Here is an 18,928-nt window from a genome sequence, read left to right as displayed (position 1 = left end):
ATATTCACTAATGTATTTTTTTCTTAGTTGTTCTGGAATGAGTTTTAACTTCTGTGTCTTTGTGCGTGTGTGTGTGTGTGTGTGTGTGTGTGTGTGTGTGTTATGTGTGTGTGTGTTTATGTGTGTTTGTGTGTTTGTGTTTATGTGTGTTTGTGTGTGTGTGTGTGTGTGTGTGTGTGTGTGTGTGTGTGTGTGTGTGTGTGTGTGTGTGTGTGTGTGTGTGTGTAACAGAGCTTTGCTTAATACCACTGGCAAGAGAGGTGTCGTAGTTACCCGTTCAACGTACCCATCTAGTGGTCGGTGGGCAGGACATTGGCTGGGAGACAACTACTCTGCCTGGGACCAGCTACTGAAGTCCATCATTGGTATGAGTTTATTTATGTTTGGTTCTTGGGAATCTGCTGTTCTTTTAAACTTTTTAATCAACAAAGAATCCAGAGAAAAATCTACAAAAAATTCTACCAAAAACTTAAGCATCACAATTATTTTAGTAATAAGAAATGTTTCTTGAGCAGCAAATCAGCATTTTAGAATGGTTTATGATGGATCATGTGACACCACAGACTGGAGTGATGATGCTGAAAATTCAGCTTTCCCATCACAGGAATAAATGACATTTTAATAAATAAACATATATTTTGTTTCCATTAAACCTCCAATGTTTTTTGTTGGAAGAAAGTGTTGAACAAGGTCTGCTGTACTGAAACTGAAAACCCTCGTCCCATTCTCTCTCTCTCTCTCTCTCTCTCTCTCTCTCTCTCTCTCTCTCTCTCTCTCTCTCTCTCTCTCTCTCTCTCTCTCTCTCTCTCTCTCTCTCTCTCTCTCTCTCTCTCTCTCTCTCTTTCAGGCATGATGGAGTTCAGCATATTTGGCATCTCTTACGTAAGTGCCTCTCTCGTCCTACCCCAGCACTTGCTATTGATTTTTCATTTGTGCTTTATTTCCTATCAAACAATGTTTTAGTTTAGGTGCATTACACTAGCATGCAGCCATTACACTGACTCTGAGATTATTTATTAATGTTTTGGAGTTGGCCCTGTTTTTACAGAGATCTATAGTTGTGTTACTCTCTCTATGTCTCTTTTCCCTTCTCATTCTCACTTTCCGCTTGTGTTCCAGACTGGTGCTGATATCTGTGGCTTCTTTAACCCTGCCGAATACGAGATGTGTTTGCGTTGGATGCAGCTTGGAGCTTTCTACCCATTCTCCAGAAACCACAACACCATTAACATGCCAGTAAGAACAAACACAGCACCTTTTTATGGACAGATTTAGGATTTTCTTAGCAGTGTTAACCAAAGGAAATATCTTATTCTAAGCTTAGATACGAGGGTTAGTATGAGTTTACTCCGTCATATTGTTTCAGACCTCTTTTTCCTTTTTAAAACTCATGTTTAACATCACGTTATAATAATGTTGGGATCTGAACATGGGAATTTCAATGTTTGGATCTGAACATGGGAATGGGATCTGAACATAGGACAAATATTTGTAAGGCTGCACAATTTCAGGGAAAATATCATTGTGATTTTTATGATACAAAATTGCAGTTTAAAAATGCATAAAAAACTCCAAGGTTTGCTCTGCTTGTTTGCATGGCTTCATATTTTGGCCAAAATATCAATATCAATATGACAATAAAATAATAAAATAAAATATTTATTAATATTATTTAATAATATTATTATATTAAACAAAATAAGAAATGCTACATGTTTCACTGTAAATAACGAGTACTTAAGAATAATAATACTAATACTAATTTTAATTGTACAACTATTACTATACTAACTATAATACTAATATTAATGGCTGTCTTCGTTACATAATTTTCCAACTTTGAATAATCTATATACTTATTTAATGAAATTGCAGCCTTTACTCTTTGTTAATTGTCATTAACCATCAACAATCCCGATTTTGGTTTTATTTTGATTGATCGTGCACATCTAGAAATTTGGTCTGACAGAAAATTAATGGACATGTGGCAATGGACGTGTGGGACCATGGTTCAGCAGACAGCGTGAAACGGACCCTTAATTGAGACTTATATGGTTTTAATCCTGATAATCACTGACATTGAGTGACAGGCATCAAAATAGAAGGTGAAACAAGATAATATTACTGTACGGACAGCCATGACAACTTGCTACATGAACGCTTGTCTGTGTGGCGCCCTCAGGACGTATGAAAATGATCTCTGAATCCCTGAGACAGACAGTAGTCCATCACAAAGCCTCGAAACACACAGTGGCACTTGAAAAGGGCCCCCCACACAGGCTGCTGACTAATATCTGAGATCCGTAGACAGGTGGGCTGTCAGGTATTCACTCTGGTACTTGTTTAAAATGTGACCTTTGCAAGTGCTGGGACCTGTCACAAAAATCCAATAAGCCTGGGGAGTGAGTGGGATCGATATGGTGTGGGGAAAATTCTTCAGTGAGTGGATGTGGCAGCTTTGTTGCTAACAGCTACATTTGGGGGGTATAATTAAATGCTCAAAGTTATCCAAAACCCTTCTGGACTTGAATCATTTAAAAATGGCTTTGCTATTGGGTGATTAAACAAAGGACGTACAAACAGAAATAGTGTTTGGAGTGGAATTGTAGTCTAAAAATCCTAAAGGATTGTGCACACAATGCCCTAAAGGATCCTGTAGCTCAGGTGGTAGGACATGGGACACAAATGGTCTGTCAAAATGAATAAATGTAAATGTAATCCTAATGAATCAAATACCATTCTACTAGATAAATAGAAAACCCCTGTGGATCTTATTTTTATTCTTATTTGTATATATATATATATATATATATATATATATATATATATATATATATATATATATATATATATATATATATATATATATATATATATATATATATATATATATTGTTTTTCAATTTTATATATCAATTTTTATTAACCAGAACATTATATATATTATTGGAATAATGTCTTGCTACTGAAATCTGCTACTAAAGGAAATCTGTCGGGAAGCTGTGGGATTTTTAAAATCTAAAAAGTATTTTCTTTACATTTCTTGTGCTATCAAACAACATCTTTTTATCCTGTTGGTAATTATAGACCTTTTGGAAACAGGATATGGGGAACTAAAGATCAAGATTTTGATTTGTGTTATGTTGGAATCATATAATTCAGATTAGAACCCTTCAGGATTTGTTACAAATTATGATATAAATTAGGGAGTTGGAGACATAGCGTTTACTATCGCTATGTTTGCTATATTTTGGCTATCGCTAGTACGAAAATAGCTTTTATTGAAACCAAACTGACAAAATTATTTGTTGCAGATTTTGTCTCATTATGATGTCATAGTGCGATGAAAGACCAACACCTACTTCTACATCTTTACCTCTTTAGCTCTGCCCAGCGATTCACACATGTCATGTAGTAGTAAATACGAGAGAGACACAGACACAAGAAAAATATAGAAAAACATTATCTTCCTTGTGATCCTAACATTATGACAGCGTGGATGAACTTTATATTTAAAGTTCCAGATCACGTCAGACACTGTTCATTTCATTTTACTGCTGATTCGTTTTTAAACAAGAATCAGTTTGACGCAGGCTTTTCAGAGAGATTGAAAATAAAAGATTATGCAGTAAAAATTACGAAAAGGCATAAGAAAAATAAAAGCTATAGTCTATAGTCTTTTGGGATTTTGGCTGGAGAATGAAAAAAAAAAAAACACAAAAGTAAAAATGCTAACAAAAACACTTTTAAAATGGCATGATGTGTATTGATTCCGGTGTTAGACAAGCTCTGACAGTGAACAGGAAATTTAGAGGGCTTTATTAAAACAAAAGTGCACAGCAGCGCTTGCAAGACAGCATGTCTGCATATTTTTTTCCGCTTTATACTGCCGAGTCATTCACTTGCACCGGTGTGGATGTGCCCTCTGCGTGTCTCAATGACAGTTCCAATAAGAGACTGTCCTCAGCTTGCCTCTACCCCTGCGCCCGGACGTGTTTATCCCTGCACGTCCCCTTGGTGCCGTAATTACCCCTCCAAGATGTCATTAGCTTTAATGTGGCTACGGAGGAAAATGGAAGGTCATCCACAGACAAATGGCAAAGTATGGAGGGTGTCAAGGTGGCCTGAATTACAAAGTGATAGTGAGAAAGACATGTTGGATATTGAATAAGATACTGAGACACTTAATGAAATCAAAAAAGGGAGTCTTAGGAACGTTGGGCCCTATTTTAACGATCTAAGCGCATGGTCTTAAGCGCACGGCGCAAGTGCACTTGGGGCGTGTCCGTATCCACTTTTGCTAGTTTAACGATGGGGAAGGGTTGGTAAGGGTGGTCTAGAAGGGTTGTTCATATTCTCTTAATGAGTGATGGGTGTGTTTTGGGCTTAACATGCAATAAATCAGTCAGAGTCTCATCCCCCATTCCCTTTAAAAGCCAGTTGGGCTCGCGCCATGGAGGATTCGCTATTTACATGGCGGAATTTGCAAGCGGAAAAACTGAACGCTTCTCCAGAGAGGAAATGCATCTACTCATGCTCGATGTTAAAGCGCACAAGCAGACCATCCACGGTACAAGCTGGATTTCACCATATATGTATGTACACAATAATAATCTTTTACATTGTACTTCTTTTATTTTTCATATTTGACATGTTTGTGTGCTGCTGCGCGTCCCTGTGTGTGTAATAAGCAGAGTGTACACGCGTTGTGCACCTGCCTATAGGCTCATATTACTAATAAGTACAAATACAAAATACTGCGCTATTGACTTTAGACCAGGTTTTTGTTAGTCAATGGTGCAGTTTCAGTTGCCTCAAAATAGCAACGCACCAATAATGCACCTGAATACACCTCGCTTTCAGACCAGCACGCCTATGAGCGCACAAATAGGCACAAATGCATTTGTTATTTAAACAAGCAGGTCGTTGCGTCGGGCTGAAACTAGCAAAAAACACTTGTGTCGCATTGTGCCGGGTGTATGATAGGGCCCTTTAAGTCTGTGTCTAAGCTCATCTTTATGGTAGTGTAGGGGAAAGCGGGTAACAACCTAACACATTTTGGTTTTGGCTACAATTAAAAAAATAATTAAGTTAGATTCATCTTTTTTTTTTTTTTTTTACAAAAATGAACACTTAAAGATTTTTTCTAGGACCTACCATTTCCATACAGTTACGCTGAAAGTGACAGAAGTGCAAATGTTACAACTTACCCCATATGAGGGGTTAATTGTAATAGACAGAGAGTGTAACACACATAATTCAGTACTATTTTATCTGTATAGATTGGTATTGTTTGTGCATCTGTATAGATAGATATCCATACATCCATCCCTCATCCAATCATCCTTCTATTATGGATCAATATAATGGATAGAGATATAGGAAAGGGCTGCACAGTTTTGTAATAAATAAATTAAATCATAAAATATTGTAATTACAATTGAATTGTATTTGTGTGTGGCAGCTGCATGCTAATTATTATTATTATTATTATTAATAATAATAATAATAGTAACAATAATAAAAACAAGCTTAAAATCACATTTTAAATTATTATTGCATTAAAAACAGGCTATATTTAAATAAATAAACAAGTGATCAATGCATTATAAAAAAAAAATTCCAACATTGTTTGTGAAAGTCCAACAAAGTTAAATATATAAGTAAATACTCAAACCTGAAAAGTTGTGTGGCTCCCTGTTTTCATTTCATTATCATTGTACACTTGGTTGCTTAGTTGTAACACTGTGCTACAACTTACCCCGCTGTGTAAAACATATTTTAAAAGCCTAGCTTACAGTTGCTAGGAGTTGCTGATATGTTTCAAAATGGTGGTATATTTTAGCCAAGTTAGCCAACAAGACAGTGATTAAGGTAATATAAAGTTAGATTTGGTGACGTACACACCCAACTCAGAAACCGAAAAAAAAAAGTATGATAAAAAAATGTACTTGCATGGTGTCAAAACACTCTTTGTCCAGTATCTTCACAAAAACTTATCAAAACTTTCCACAAATTTGCGGGAGACCGCCCTCTGGCAGCGAGAGAAAAAGAACGGAAACACAACCTGCTTGATCCTTACTAACTATGTAAAAGGTCCGTGTTACATTTAATCCTGCGCTAGGTTGTGCCCGCGCTCCCCTAATCTTGAAAGCTGAATAAATTCAGTTATAGCAGACATCATTTAACGTTGTTCTTTTGCAGGAAATTGACTAATATTGATGACCAAATATTTGTCAGATGATAACAAAAATATTCATGGCTATGACGTAAACTAAAGATTACTAGCTATTTAAAAAAAAAAAAAAAAAAAACCTTTTCAGGCTAATCCTAAAAAAGCACAATGGGAGCAAACATAAATCCCACACAAGGCAAAAAACAAAAGAGGTAGGAGTTAACAGATGAACAGACGCCGAAAGAAGTTTGAAAAGACCATCTTATTTACTCCTAATATCTTGCAAAGTCAGTTGCCTGTGCAAATGTTCCCCATGATGGCAGCTGCCAGATAAAGAGAGAGAGAGAGATAGACCAGCTTCTGCAGCGATGGTCATAATTCTTAGGCTCCTGCCAAGGCTTCCAAGTTCGTCTGTCTCTCCATCACGCTAAGTCACATGCTAATGGAGTCAGAGAGCAGTACATTTGGAATAATTTGGCTGTTTTGTCTGCGAGCAGCAGTTAGCTCTAAAAGGAGGAAGGTCTAGTTCATTCAAACACATTAACACAGAGATATTAGCTTTTCCCATTACATTAGGACAAGGAGATTACGCTCTGTGCGGGAGAGAGGAGACAATACTAGAGATTCTACAGGTCAAAAAGGCAAGATCATTAAAAGCCAAAGAATTCAGTGTGTTTACTAAGGCTAGCATCACTATATTATTTTACAATTGTTAGGTCTTTTGAACAAATTAAATTTAGTTGTCCCACACAGTTTTATTTTCGTATAATTGAGATATTATTGTAACTTTTATCAATAATTTAGATTATTATATATATTTATATTTTTAATATTTCAAAATTTGTTTTATATCAAAGTAACAATTTTCTTTACGGTTTTATTTTTAGTTTAACAACCCCTTGTCCTACAAATGTCACATTTGTGTTTTTTGTTCAAAAATAAAAATGTTGACTTTGAGTCAAAATTTAAAAAAGAACTTTATATTTTTTTATATATTTAACATAATTTTACTAATATATATATAGTCTAATTATATGTTCAACCTTAAAAACAACTTGACAATATCATGTTCATATGCACAAATAATTTCCTAAAAAAAATTGTGTTGTTTAAAAATATACTTAAAAAAAGATAAATGTATCTAAAAGTCAAACTGCATAATATATTAAGGCTCACTTTCAGATAATTTATCTTTCATATAAAGTTATTTTGTCTTGATGAAATTGCATATTATTTCACCTCTTTTAAACATGAGTAGTTGGAAGACATATTTGTCAGTATAACAAGACAAAATACACTTATATGCAATATACATTCTTAATACAAGCCTTAATATCTCAGACAGTTTTGCGTATCAGGTAAATGTGTCTTGTTTAAAGGACGTTTACAGGACACGAACAGTTGTTTTTAGCCTTGGCATAACATACAGAAACTGTGAGGAGTTCTCACTTCATAAAGTGTTTAGTTCATGTTTAACTCCTTCCGCGCCAGCATATTTTTGTTATTATTGCCAGCCAGCACCAGCATTTTATCCATTCATTTTTTTTTTATATCAACACTTGAATGTAGGTATCAATCAATCAATCAATCAATCAATCAATCAATCAATCAATCAATCGTAAAGTAAATAAACATTTTGAACAAAAAGCAGAGAAAATTGTGTTCGTCAAAGACTATGTCCGCATTGGATTCAGAACAATCTAGTAGACCTAGTAGATTGTCTAATATTAACACCCTTAAAGCTTGTACAGTCCTATACGTCTTCTTGGGTTCGACATTTCAGTCATTCGTGACATTAGGCAGTTTTGATTTATATGCTGTTAAATATTTGATAAACATGTTAACTTACATGTGCGTAAGCAATGCTTCTATAGGTTGTGTTTGCTTCTTCTTCACTTGTTTTCGGATCCAGATATTCTGTATTTTTTCAGAAGATGCGTAATAGCGCCCCCTAGTAAGAAAATGGATTTCCGCTGTTGTGCCGAATTTAGACTCCCTGCCAAATCATTACCCCCTTAAATGAAGACGTTACCTAATTAGCTAATTCAAACCCCACCCCCTTAATCCTAACCCCACAGCTAATCATAAACCTATACTCCACCTATACTGGAGACTACAACACCGGTACATATTTCGTCAATGGCGGGGAAGTGTTGCCAAAAAATGAAGGAAAATTCCGTTAATGGCGGGGAAAGAGTTAAGACTTGTTAGCATGCACGCATTTGCGGTCAGACCTGTGAACGTGTGGTACTTGAGAAATAATTATCAGATATGGTTCACCTTTATATCTGTGAGCACATTAACTCACACCCACTGCTCTTAACACCACTCATTGTGCCACCGAGGGGGCAAACTGATTCTCTGTCTGGCAGACAATTAACATTCTGCCTGTATAAGAAGTCAGATGCTCACACACACATGGGCACAGATGCTCACTGTGGTGTACGGTTACATCTGGATTCAGTGAGACACAGCTGTATAGATTTGGATCATGGAAATATTGTTCTGGGCTTAAGTATTTATTCCTATGGTCTCATAATGGATAATGCAGGATATGTGGTGGTGTTCCAGTTTGATTTGTTTGGAACTGGATCATAAATTAATGAATTATAGAGAGAAAACAAATCTTTACAGAAAATTTGATAGTAATGGAATAGTTCACTAGGAAAAAGAAAATTCTGTTATCATTGTTATCAAGTTGTTTCAAATCTGTATGAATTTCTTTTTTTCTGCTGAACACAAAATAATAGATCTTGAAGAATGTCAAATACTATGTAAGTCAATGGAGTACATCAACTGCTTGGTTATTCCAACATTCTTCAAAATATCTTGTTTTGTGTGTTCAGCAGAAGAAAGAAATTCATACAGGTTTGAAACAACTTGAGGGTGAGTAAATGATGACAGCATTTTCATTTATGCCATTTCAAACTGCATGCCATTAAGTGTCAACATGTTGTTATACTAAATATGATTGCAAAGCAGCTTTACATAAAATAGTGCAATACAATTACTGAGCAAGCTTAAGACAAAACTCGTGAGGAAAACATTTATAAAATATGTCACCAATAAATAAGCAAAAACATGTACATTCCAATGAAAACTCTTAAAGGTGCCCTAGAATGTGTTGAAATAAAATTTTAATTTTGTCTCTGATATCTACGGTGACCGGGAGGGGACATGTTTGGTTCACTTATTTTTTGTCGTGGCCACAACATATAAACTCGTGAGAACGTGATATTAAGTCGTGGGAACATGATATTAAGTCATGGGAATGTCATATTAAGTCGTGGGAACATGATTATAAGTCGTGGCCACGAGATAATTTTGTTGAGGTAACGACATAATTATGTCGTGGCCATGCATTGCAAAGTCGTAGCCTCGAGATCATATGTTGAGGGAACGATATATTTTTTCTCGTGGCCACGACTTCATATTTTGAGAGAACGACATATATTTGTCGTGGCCACGAGTTATGTTGAGGGAGCCAATACTGTAACCGCACCATAGCATTTTTTTACAGTCTATGCATAGCATAGACTGGGCTACAGCAGAGATGGAGATGACAGAAGAAATAACATTTTACTTTAAATTAGGAATGTCATATAAAGATATAGTGCGGTCTTTGGCATTAAAACATGGGTACGTTATAAGTGAAAGACACCTGAAGCGCATTCTTAAATTGAATGGGCTTTTTTGTCGCAGTTTTGCACTGGCATGAAGTTGGTTTGACGTTGGACGTTCGCAATTCGCATTTTAGGGACCGTCTCAAGATTACATACGACATTGGCATAAACGTTTCCAACTTCAATAGCATTTGAAGACAATGACTTACAGTCATAAAACGATCTGTACATTTTTCACCCAGGTCTCATGTATGATGCACACCTTTTAGATTTTTGATATGACAATAAACTGCTAAATCATATGCAAATATTGCTATGTATTGCACTACTGTATGGAATCATATACATAATATGACAATATTTTACAGTCATAAAACAACTATACATTGTTCATCTAGGTGTCAGGTATGTGACAGTAGTGAAATACATAGCAATATTTGCACATGCTTTTTCAACAACAGTTTATTGTCATAAATATCAAAAATCTAAAAGGTGTGCATCATACATGAGACCTTGGTGAACAATGTACAGTTGGTTTTATGACTGTAAGTCATTGTCTTAAAATGCTATTGAGCTTTAAATATTGTAATATATTATGTATATGATATATATATACATACAGTAGTGAAATACATAGCATTATTATGCATATGATTTAGCAGTTTATTGTCATAAATGTGACCCTGGATGACAAAACCAGTCTTATGGGTCATTTTTTTGAAATTGAGATTTATACATCACATGAAAGCTGAATTGTAGAGATGTTTGCGTTCAGTATTGTAAGGATGGAAGAAGACAAGGGTCGCTGTGACTGGGACTTGTACACTTTATTAAGAAAACGTAAACACAGGAAAGAAAGTTGCGCGAGGGCGCCTTCACCTAAAGCCTAGTTCACACTACATGATTTTAAAACGTCGGGCTGAACTGTGCGGTTCACACTACATGACTTGCTCTCTGTGAAATCAGGAGTGTTCAAGTTGTTGAGCTGTTCAGACCACACGACACAACGTGATTGATCCGCAACAGGAGGTAACGCACTACACGAGTTGACAACAACTCTGTCACCCAACGATTCTATCTGGTCTACAAACCACGTCTCCTGCCACAGTTCGATTAAATTTTGCTCCAAATCCTGAGTCCATTGCTCTCTTGACGACATGTTGCTCATCTTTCTGTAAACTCGTCTTCCGTGTTTCTTTGAAAATCCCGTATTTACCCGCGTCTTTACCCGGGGACCTCAACCCATGCGTTGCTCTGATTGGCTGTAGCTCATGACATCAAGACCTCAACCCATGCCTTGCTCTGATTGGCTGTAGCTCATGACATCACGTGAGCTTGAGTCGCGCGACAGCTCTGGATATCTAGCATGCTAGATATTTTCCTGGGCTCGGCGACGCGTCTGCGAGGCGTCTGCGAGTGTCTTTGATGCGTTGTTGGCTCTTTCATACTAACAGATTGGCGATCGTTCATCGCCCGCGATTTGCACGCGATAACACCCTGACCTGTCGGCGAGCTCAACGATTTGCAAATCGGGCTTAAATCGGGCTTAAAATCATGTAGTGTGAACTAGGCTTTAGGTAAACCATAGCACTCGTTCAGCAAAATAAACAGTCCTTTGGCAGGTAAATATCTCAGTCCATTTGTGTACAAGTTCCCAGTCCTTCTCTCTCCTCGAACTCCCGTACCGCCCGGCTTTTATCCGGTCTCCCCACGCCAATCACTGCAATCAGAAACAGGTGTTCGTCATTTTGCACTTGACCCACTTTCTTACCACTTGGCTCCGCCCCCATTCCTCTGCTGCAGACCTCGCTGGACCACGCCCCCCTCGCTACATGAATACATAAGCTTTCCATTGATGTATGGTTTGTTAGGATAGGACAATATTTGGCCGAGATACAACTATTTGAAAATATGGAATCTGAGGGTGGAAAAAAATCGAAACATTGAGAAAATCTAAATCGCATTCACTCACAAATATAAATGTTTTATACATTTACGGTAGGACATTTACATAATATCTTCATGGAACATGATCTTTACTTAATATCCTAATGATTTTTGGCATAAATATATTTTTTTTAATAATTTTGACCCATACCCATGTATTGATGGCTATTCCCACAAATATACCCGTGCTACTTAAGACTGCTTTTGTGATCCAGGGTCACAAATATCAAAAAACTAAAAGGTGTGCATCATACATGAGACCTGGGTGAACAATGTACAGGTAGTTGTATGACTGTAAGTCATTGTCTTAAAATGCTATTGAAGTTGGAACCGTTTATGCCAATGTCGCATGTACTTTTGAGACGGTCCCTAATATGCGAATATCGAACGTCCAACGTCAAACCCAGTGCAAAACTGTGACAAAAAAAGCCCATTCAAATTAAGAATGCGCTTCAGGTGTCTTTCACTTATAACGTACCCATATCTTAATGCCAAAGACCGCACTATATATTTATATGACATTCCTAATTTAAAGTAAAATGTTATTTCTTCTGTCATCTCCATCTCTGCTGTAGCCCAGTCTATGCTAGCCTATATGGTACGGTTACAGTATTGGCCGCTGTGGCTCCCTCAACATAACTCGTGGCCACGACAAATACATGTCGTTCTCTCAAAATATGAAGTCGTGGCCACGAGAAAAAATATATCGTTCCCTCAACATATGATCTCGAGGCTACGACTTTGCAGCGCGTGGCCACGACATAATTATGTCGTTACCTCAACAAAATGATCTCGTGGCCACAACTTATAATCACGTTCCCACGACTTAATATGATGTTCCCATGACTTAATATCACGTTCCCACGAGTTTATATGTTGTGGCCACAACAAAAATAAGTGAACCGAACATGTCCCCTCCCGGTCACCGTAGATATCTACATAAGGGTATGTGGCTTATTTAAGGGCATTTAAAATGCCCAGATATGTTTTTACAGGTCCATTTTCAACTCTGGAAATTGGCCCTAGAATGAAATGGTCTTTTTTTACCTTATTTGGCAGGGTCATGAATAGTAATGAGGAGTCCTGCTCTGAAGGGCTGTGGTGCACTCTGAAATACAAGCGTACAAAATAATCATATGTCAGTTTTCTAAAATTAAAACATTTTAACAAATGTACTAACGTTAGATGCCTTGTCAAATAAATATAGTTTCAACTTATGTGGTGTAGAATGTGACGTTAGCTAGAAGGATCGAGTGAGCTAACATTATCTGTGAGCAACTAAATTAACGTAGTTAGCCCCTGACGTGTTGTTGATGAAAAAGACGAAAGTACAATTATTTGACAAAAGGGAATTAACATGTGTATCTAAAAGTATTATTTTGTAGATTTATATGACAACACAGGCAAGAAATAACCTCAGCGTAAATACTTTGTCATACTATTTAGTTGTGTATGCTCGTTACTTGGAGTTTGATATTTGTTACTGTACTAGGATCTTGCGCTGGATCTAGATAACACAGTGTAAATTATCGTTAATAAAATCACTACTTACCACTTGCGGGAATATAGTTGGAATTACCCTCTTCTTCAGTATGAGACGCTGAGACAAGCCTGCTTGATATTGTCCCATGTTCGAAAATAAGTCCATGGTGAAATGGGCAGAGCAAACTAGCAACTTCAAATTAAACTGTTGCGGTATCTGATTATATATAAACATCAACCACGCCTGTTGACATTCCTTTTCTGTGGGAAGGGTATGAAAAGTCTTCACATTCGGCTGCGCAGTTCCACCTGTCATTTAAAATGGGCTGGCATATGCAATTTTTTGGAGGCGTACATATTAATGATCCCGACTGTTGCGTCACAGTCGGTGTTATATGGAGATTTGCCTATTTTTCAGGGGTGTTTTTCAAAAACAAGATTTAAATAAGAAGGAGAAGACAATGGTGTTTGAGACTCACTGTATGTCATGTCCATGTACTGAACTCTTGTTATTTAACTATGCTAAGATACATTTAAATTCAAATTCTAGGGCACCTTTAAGAAAGAAAGGTTCCAGAAATGTTTTTGTAGAAGTAAAGACATAGAAGAACCATTTTTGGTTCCCTAAACTGCAATTCAGTGAACTTTTTCTTATTTTGAAGAACATTTTAATAATCTAAAGAACCTTTTTCCACTATAAAGAATCTTTAAATGTTAAAGGTTCTTTATGGAATCATAGATGCCAGCAAATAACCTTTATTGAAGAATAGAATACTGGGATGCACTTATAAGCACCCATAACACCTGGGCAATCACTGTGGTGATGAGGTTTGCCAGAGAATCTATTCACGTTGTCTTCAGAAGTAGTGTTGGATATTTCTAATCTGATGAGATTTTTGTAATCTTTCACAGAGGCAGGATCCCGTGGCCTGGGGCCCAGAGTTTGCTAATATGTCCCGTGATGTGCTGAATATTCGCTATACCCTCTTGCCATATTTGTACACATTGATGTATGAAGCTCACGTTAACGGAAAAACTGTGGTCAGACCCATGCTGCACGAGTGAGTGTTTACCAGTACTCATGTTTCTGAGTAGTTGACCCAAAAATTAAAATCATTTTGTCTTCCATTTGCTCACCCTCATACTATTTCAAAACCATGATGTTTACCAGAATGTTCATGCTATTATTTTTCCATGCAATAAAAGTAAATGTAACAGTGCCTGTGAAGAAATGATGACGAAACGTCCATTTTTGTGTGAACCATCCCTTTAAAACCTTCTGCTCCTCAAATTCCCTCCAAATACATCTTCATTATACCATATTTTCTTTCTGACACTATTTTCAGTCCATCCTCAATCAATTACATCTCAATCATAGGAATGACTAATCAGAACTCGGGCCAAACCTTCGGTCTTATATTCCATCTAATGACTTTTTTTTTAGCCTGCTTTGATATCAGTGCTTTTCACTTTCCTGTTGTCCTGTGTAACCTTCCTCTTCCACTCTGTTTTTAGAAGCCTGAACTATTGGACTGAATGTTCTATGCTCTATTTGTTTCTGCATCTCATATTTTTATTGTAACCTCCCTTTCTTTTCCTCACTTTTTCTGCTTTTCTATTATGATCTGCATGCACTGTGTTGTATAAATAATGTTCTCAGCGCTGTGTTCTGTAATGCAGGTTTGTCAATGATGAAAACACATGGGAAATCGACAGGCAGTTCCTCTGGGGTCCCGCCCTCTTAATCACACCTGCTTTGGACAAGGTATGCTCACAAAAACACCATCGCTATATTTGTGCTATAAGCAAATCACAAGTAACACAATGTCACATAGCACTATATTCAATTAGTAAAGAGAGATTGACGTTCTTCTTAGTGTTGTTTATGTTGTTATTTATTATTTTGTTCTCATTTATTTTTGTGAAGGGCGCCACTGTGGTCAAGGGCTACGTTCCAAATGCCCGCTGGTACGATTACCACACGGTAAGCATTCTAGCAGCATGCAAATAAACATTTTATTAGCAAGCATGCAAATCTTTATTAGCAAGATTTAGTAAGCATATGAATTAAACAACCAGTCATAGTGCAACTAGCTTTCAGCAACAATTTCAACCTGCGGTACTTTGTCCTCTAATATTGGGGTCTCTTATTTGCTTGTTTGCGATTTATCATCCAGGGCAAAGTTGTTGGAGTGCGAGGACAGTTTGTGTATATGGATTCGCCATTAGAGAAAATTAACCTCCACGTGAGAGGAGGCTACATCCTGCCCTGGCAGAAACCAGAGAACAACACACACTACAGGTGAAGAAGTTACCCTGCATCTTTTTTTAAGAGTTGTTTAATGTATAATTGGGCCATGTTTCTATAGCTTCATAGTATTTTTTTTTTTCACTTTCAAAAAGTTTCTTACAACACAAACAGTCAATTTTCTTTTATATGTCCATTTTCCACAATTGTGTGTTCACAATTTTGTTTTGTTTTGTGTTTTTTTTTTTCTTTTTTTCGTAGTCGTAAGAATCCTCTGGGTCTGCTTGTTGCTCTCGATGATGAAGGTTCAGCACATGGATCCCTGTTCTGGGATGATGGAGAGGGCATTGGTTGGTTATTGGGGGGGGGGGGGGGATCATGAAGAATTAAATAGTTTTGATTTAGCTTGATGATTCTAGTTTCATTGATGATTTCTTAAACCCAGACTCAACATTTCTACAAAACGATATTACGTTGCTTTTGCACCGTTTAGCTTCAAATTGAAATGTCCAGTGAGTGGCTATAAAAACGCATTCAGTTCAGTGGTTGTTGAACGTATTGCAGTAGTTCAGAAATGTAATGTTCAGAGAGTGGTACTAGAAGGTTAATTCTCCATCCTGTTCGAAAATAACATACCATCTACACTAAAACCGGACCTTAAGGCTAGTTTTACGGCGGGAAAAATGGTCGGCGCACCCGGTCTGAAAGGGTTGTCCCAATTCTCTTAATGAGTAATGGGTGTGTTTTGGGCATAACGTCTAATAAACCAATCAGAGTCTCATTTCCCATTCTCTTTAAAAGCTAGTTGCGCTCGCGCCATGGCGGATTCACTATTTACATGGCGGAATTTGCAATCGGAAAGACTGAACTATTCTCCAGAGAGGATATGTATCTGCTCGTGCGCAAGGTTAAAGCGTGTAAGCAGACCATCTACGGGACCAGCTGGATTCCATATCTTTGTTTTTGTTTGTCAATGGCGCCAGTTGCCTCAAAATAGCAAAACCGTTTTCAGAACAGCACGCCCATGGGAGCACAAATGAGCGCAAATGCATTTGCTATTTAAATGACATGGCGCAGGACGTGAAAATGATAACTGTGTTGGGCTGAAACTAGCAAAAAACACTGGCCTGTTTGATAGGGCCCTAAACCTAATGATAGTGTTGACAAAAGCAAACGCGAGATAAAAACACATTATTACTCTGCACTGCAAGTGCAATAAGGTGAGCTAACGGACAAGTTTACTACATCAGAAAAGCCATACATATGGAGCTGGTTATGTGACGCACATACCAAATTATGCACAAAGCATTTTGAGGTAATCTTAAAATAATAGTTTGCAAGGAACCGCTCCAAAGTAAGTTTTTATTAAATGATAATCTATAACTGTAATCATAATTTGTGTGAAAAAGAATACAAGTTGGTGTTTTTCTTTCCCCAGGTGTTCATTTCAAAATATAGATATGTTTTTGGAGATTTGCAAGAAATGTTATTTCAGTAGATGCATGTATTTCCGATTGTTAGATTTATAACTTTTTCCACATAGTAAATACTATTAATGATAACATATTTTATTTTAATAATAGGTGTCAATAGCATTACACACAATAAAATAAAATGTTTTAACATGTATCTATATATATATATATATATATATATATATATATATATATATATATAAGTTTGTGTATTTTGTTTTTAAAATGTTTTTAAAATGGCCCTTTCCTGTTCTTCTCTTAATCATCTTCTTTTTTCCCGTCTTTCTCCTTACAGATACTGTTCAGAAAAAACGTTTCCTCTTGACAAATTTCTCTGTGTCTTCGGTATGTTCATATTTTTTAAAGTACACTATGTGTGCAGTTCTTTCAGATTTATTTGGATTGTGGTCATGCACAGTTGCCATTAAAAACCTATAGGGACTTCAAGATTGTCCATCTCACTTGAAGCCAAACATCTGTGGTCACTCTCAATATAGAAAAAAAATCCAGATCCAAACCTATTTCATGCTGAAGCAGCTCAAGGCCCCTTGGCCCAGGTCAGAGCTCTCTGGACTTCCTGTGGGTTTGATGTCATATGTGGGGAGATTATTTGAGTGGTGGGGGAAAAAAAATAAGGCCCTATGGAGTTGAGAACTGTTTGTAAAAACAAGGTCAAACTCAGCTAGTTTGAATTGTCTCGGCACAGATGTTACATTAATACTGAAACAACACAATTTTCTGTTGTTTTTCATTCTGTTCTAGTCAAATCTAAATGACTGAATCTCAAGAAATGGGTCATATTTTCGAGTTTTTGCGATTATTTGTGATAATTAAGTACATTTCTCCAGAAATATGCATTAATATAATGTATCCAGATGTTTTACTTTCAGCAATTATCATTTGCAAATTGCAATAGCATTTTTGCTCTTACTTTTTGTACTTTGTATCTTGTGTAACAGCTGTGCTGTGTGTTTATATTCATAGGGTGTTCTTACTAGCATGGTTCCCACTGATGGTTTGGCCGAGGTTGACAGGTTAACCCTGGGTAATGTGAAGGTGTGGGGTGTAACAGAACACATCACTGTGGTTACCATGAGTGTAGACGGGAAGTCTGATGCCAACTTGGGCTTTAATTACATCACCGAGGTGAGATACTTCATGTAAACATATACTTTAGCCATTGATATTGTCAGAATCACTGATACAATTAGAGGAGACAAGAGGTGCTGCTTAAAAAAATCTATTTAATTTGTATTCTGTTTTAGTCATTTAAAAATACAAATATAAATATATCACAATGTTTAAAAATGTAAACTGTAATTTAAGTATAAAAATTATATTTAATAATTATTGAATACATGTAAATAATTTTATATTGAATTTTTAGAAATAAAAAAAAAAATCTTTGTGTTTGCCAAATTATAAAGTGATTGATTTTCAAGTTTTTTTTTTATTTTTAAATTTACTTTCATAATTGGGTGAATCAAAATTAACCCCAAAATCAATACAAAGAAATATGAAAATATATTTTATTTAAAATATTAATATTTTAGTTTTAATATGTCAAGATATATTATTTCCATGACTTTTGAGGATATTATAAATTATTATATTATTTATATTTAATAAATAATAATACATTTATATTTTTATATTTAAAATGATGTATACATCCTGGATGTATTTGTTTGTTGCCTTTCATTGAATTGTATTTCACCCCAAAATCAATACAAAGAAAGACAAAATTATATTTTATTTAAAATTATTTGTACATTTTTAAAGAGATTTTAATTTTAATATTCAGAAGTGATACGATTTTCATGACAATTTAATTTAATAATTTAATTTAATTATTTATACTGTTTATAATAATTTTATAATAATTCAAATTATTTGTAATACATGATTATTATGCATTGTGGAAGTGTGTTTGCTGCCTTTAAAATTTGCTCAGAACAATAAAAATATTTTATTACAC

General features: G+C 36.0%; 1 protein-coding gene across 1 annotated transcript in view; it reads left to right on the top strand.

The window, feature by feature from the left end:
- The window catches only part of si (sucrase-isomaltase), a 99,014-nt gene that overhangs the window by 76,720 nt on the left and 3,366 nt on the right, over positions 1-18,928 (top strand). The window contains exons 39-48 of the mRNA XM_077193881.1: positions 232-365; positions 848-882; positions 1,120-1,236; positions 14,140-14,288; positions 14,908-14,992; positions 15,155-15,211; positions 15,405-15,529; positions 15,737-15,825; positions 17,246-17,295; positions 17,935-18,096. Coding sequence (XP_077049996.1) covers positions 232-365; positions 848-882; positions 1,120-1,236; positions 14,140-14,288; positions 14,908-14,992; positions 15,155-15,211; positions 15,405-15,529; positions 15,737-15,825; positions 17,246-17,295; positions 17,935-18,096 — 1,003 coding nt within the window. The remainder of the gene's footprint in view (positions 1-231; positions 366-847; positions 883-1,119; positions 1,237-14,139; positions 14,289-14,907; positions 14,993-15,154; positions 15,212-15,404; positions 15,530-15,736; positions 15,826-17,245; positions 17,296-17,934; positions 18,097-18,928) is intronic.

This window comes from Siphateles boraxobius, unplaced genomic scaffold, assembly GCF_051911475.1.
Source record: "Siphateles boraxobius isolate OS27281-9 unplaced genomic scaffold, OSU_SipBor_1 31, whole genome shotgun sequence".
Lineage (NCBI taxonomy): Eukaryota > Metazoa > Chordata > Actinopteri > Cypriniformes > Leuciscidae > Siphateles > Siphateles boraxobius.
The sequence above is the reverse complement of the archived record's forward strand: the minus strand, read 5'-3'. Positions and strand labels throughout refer to the sequence as shown.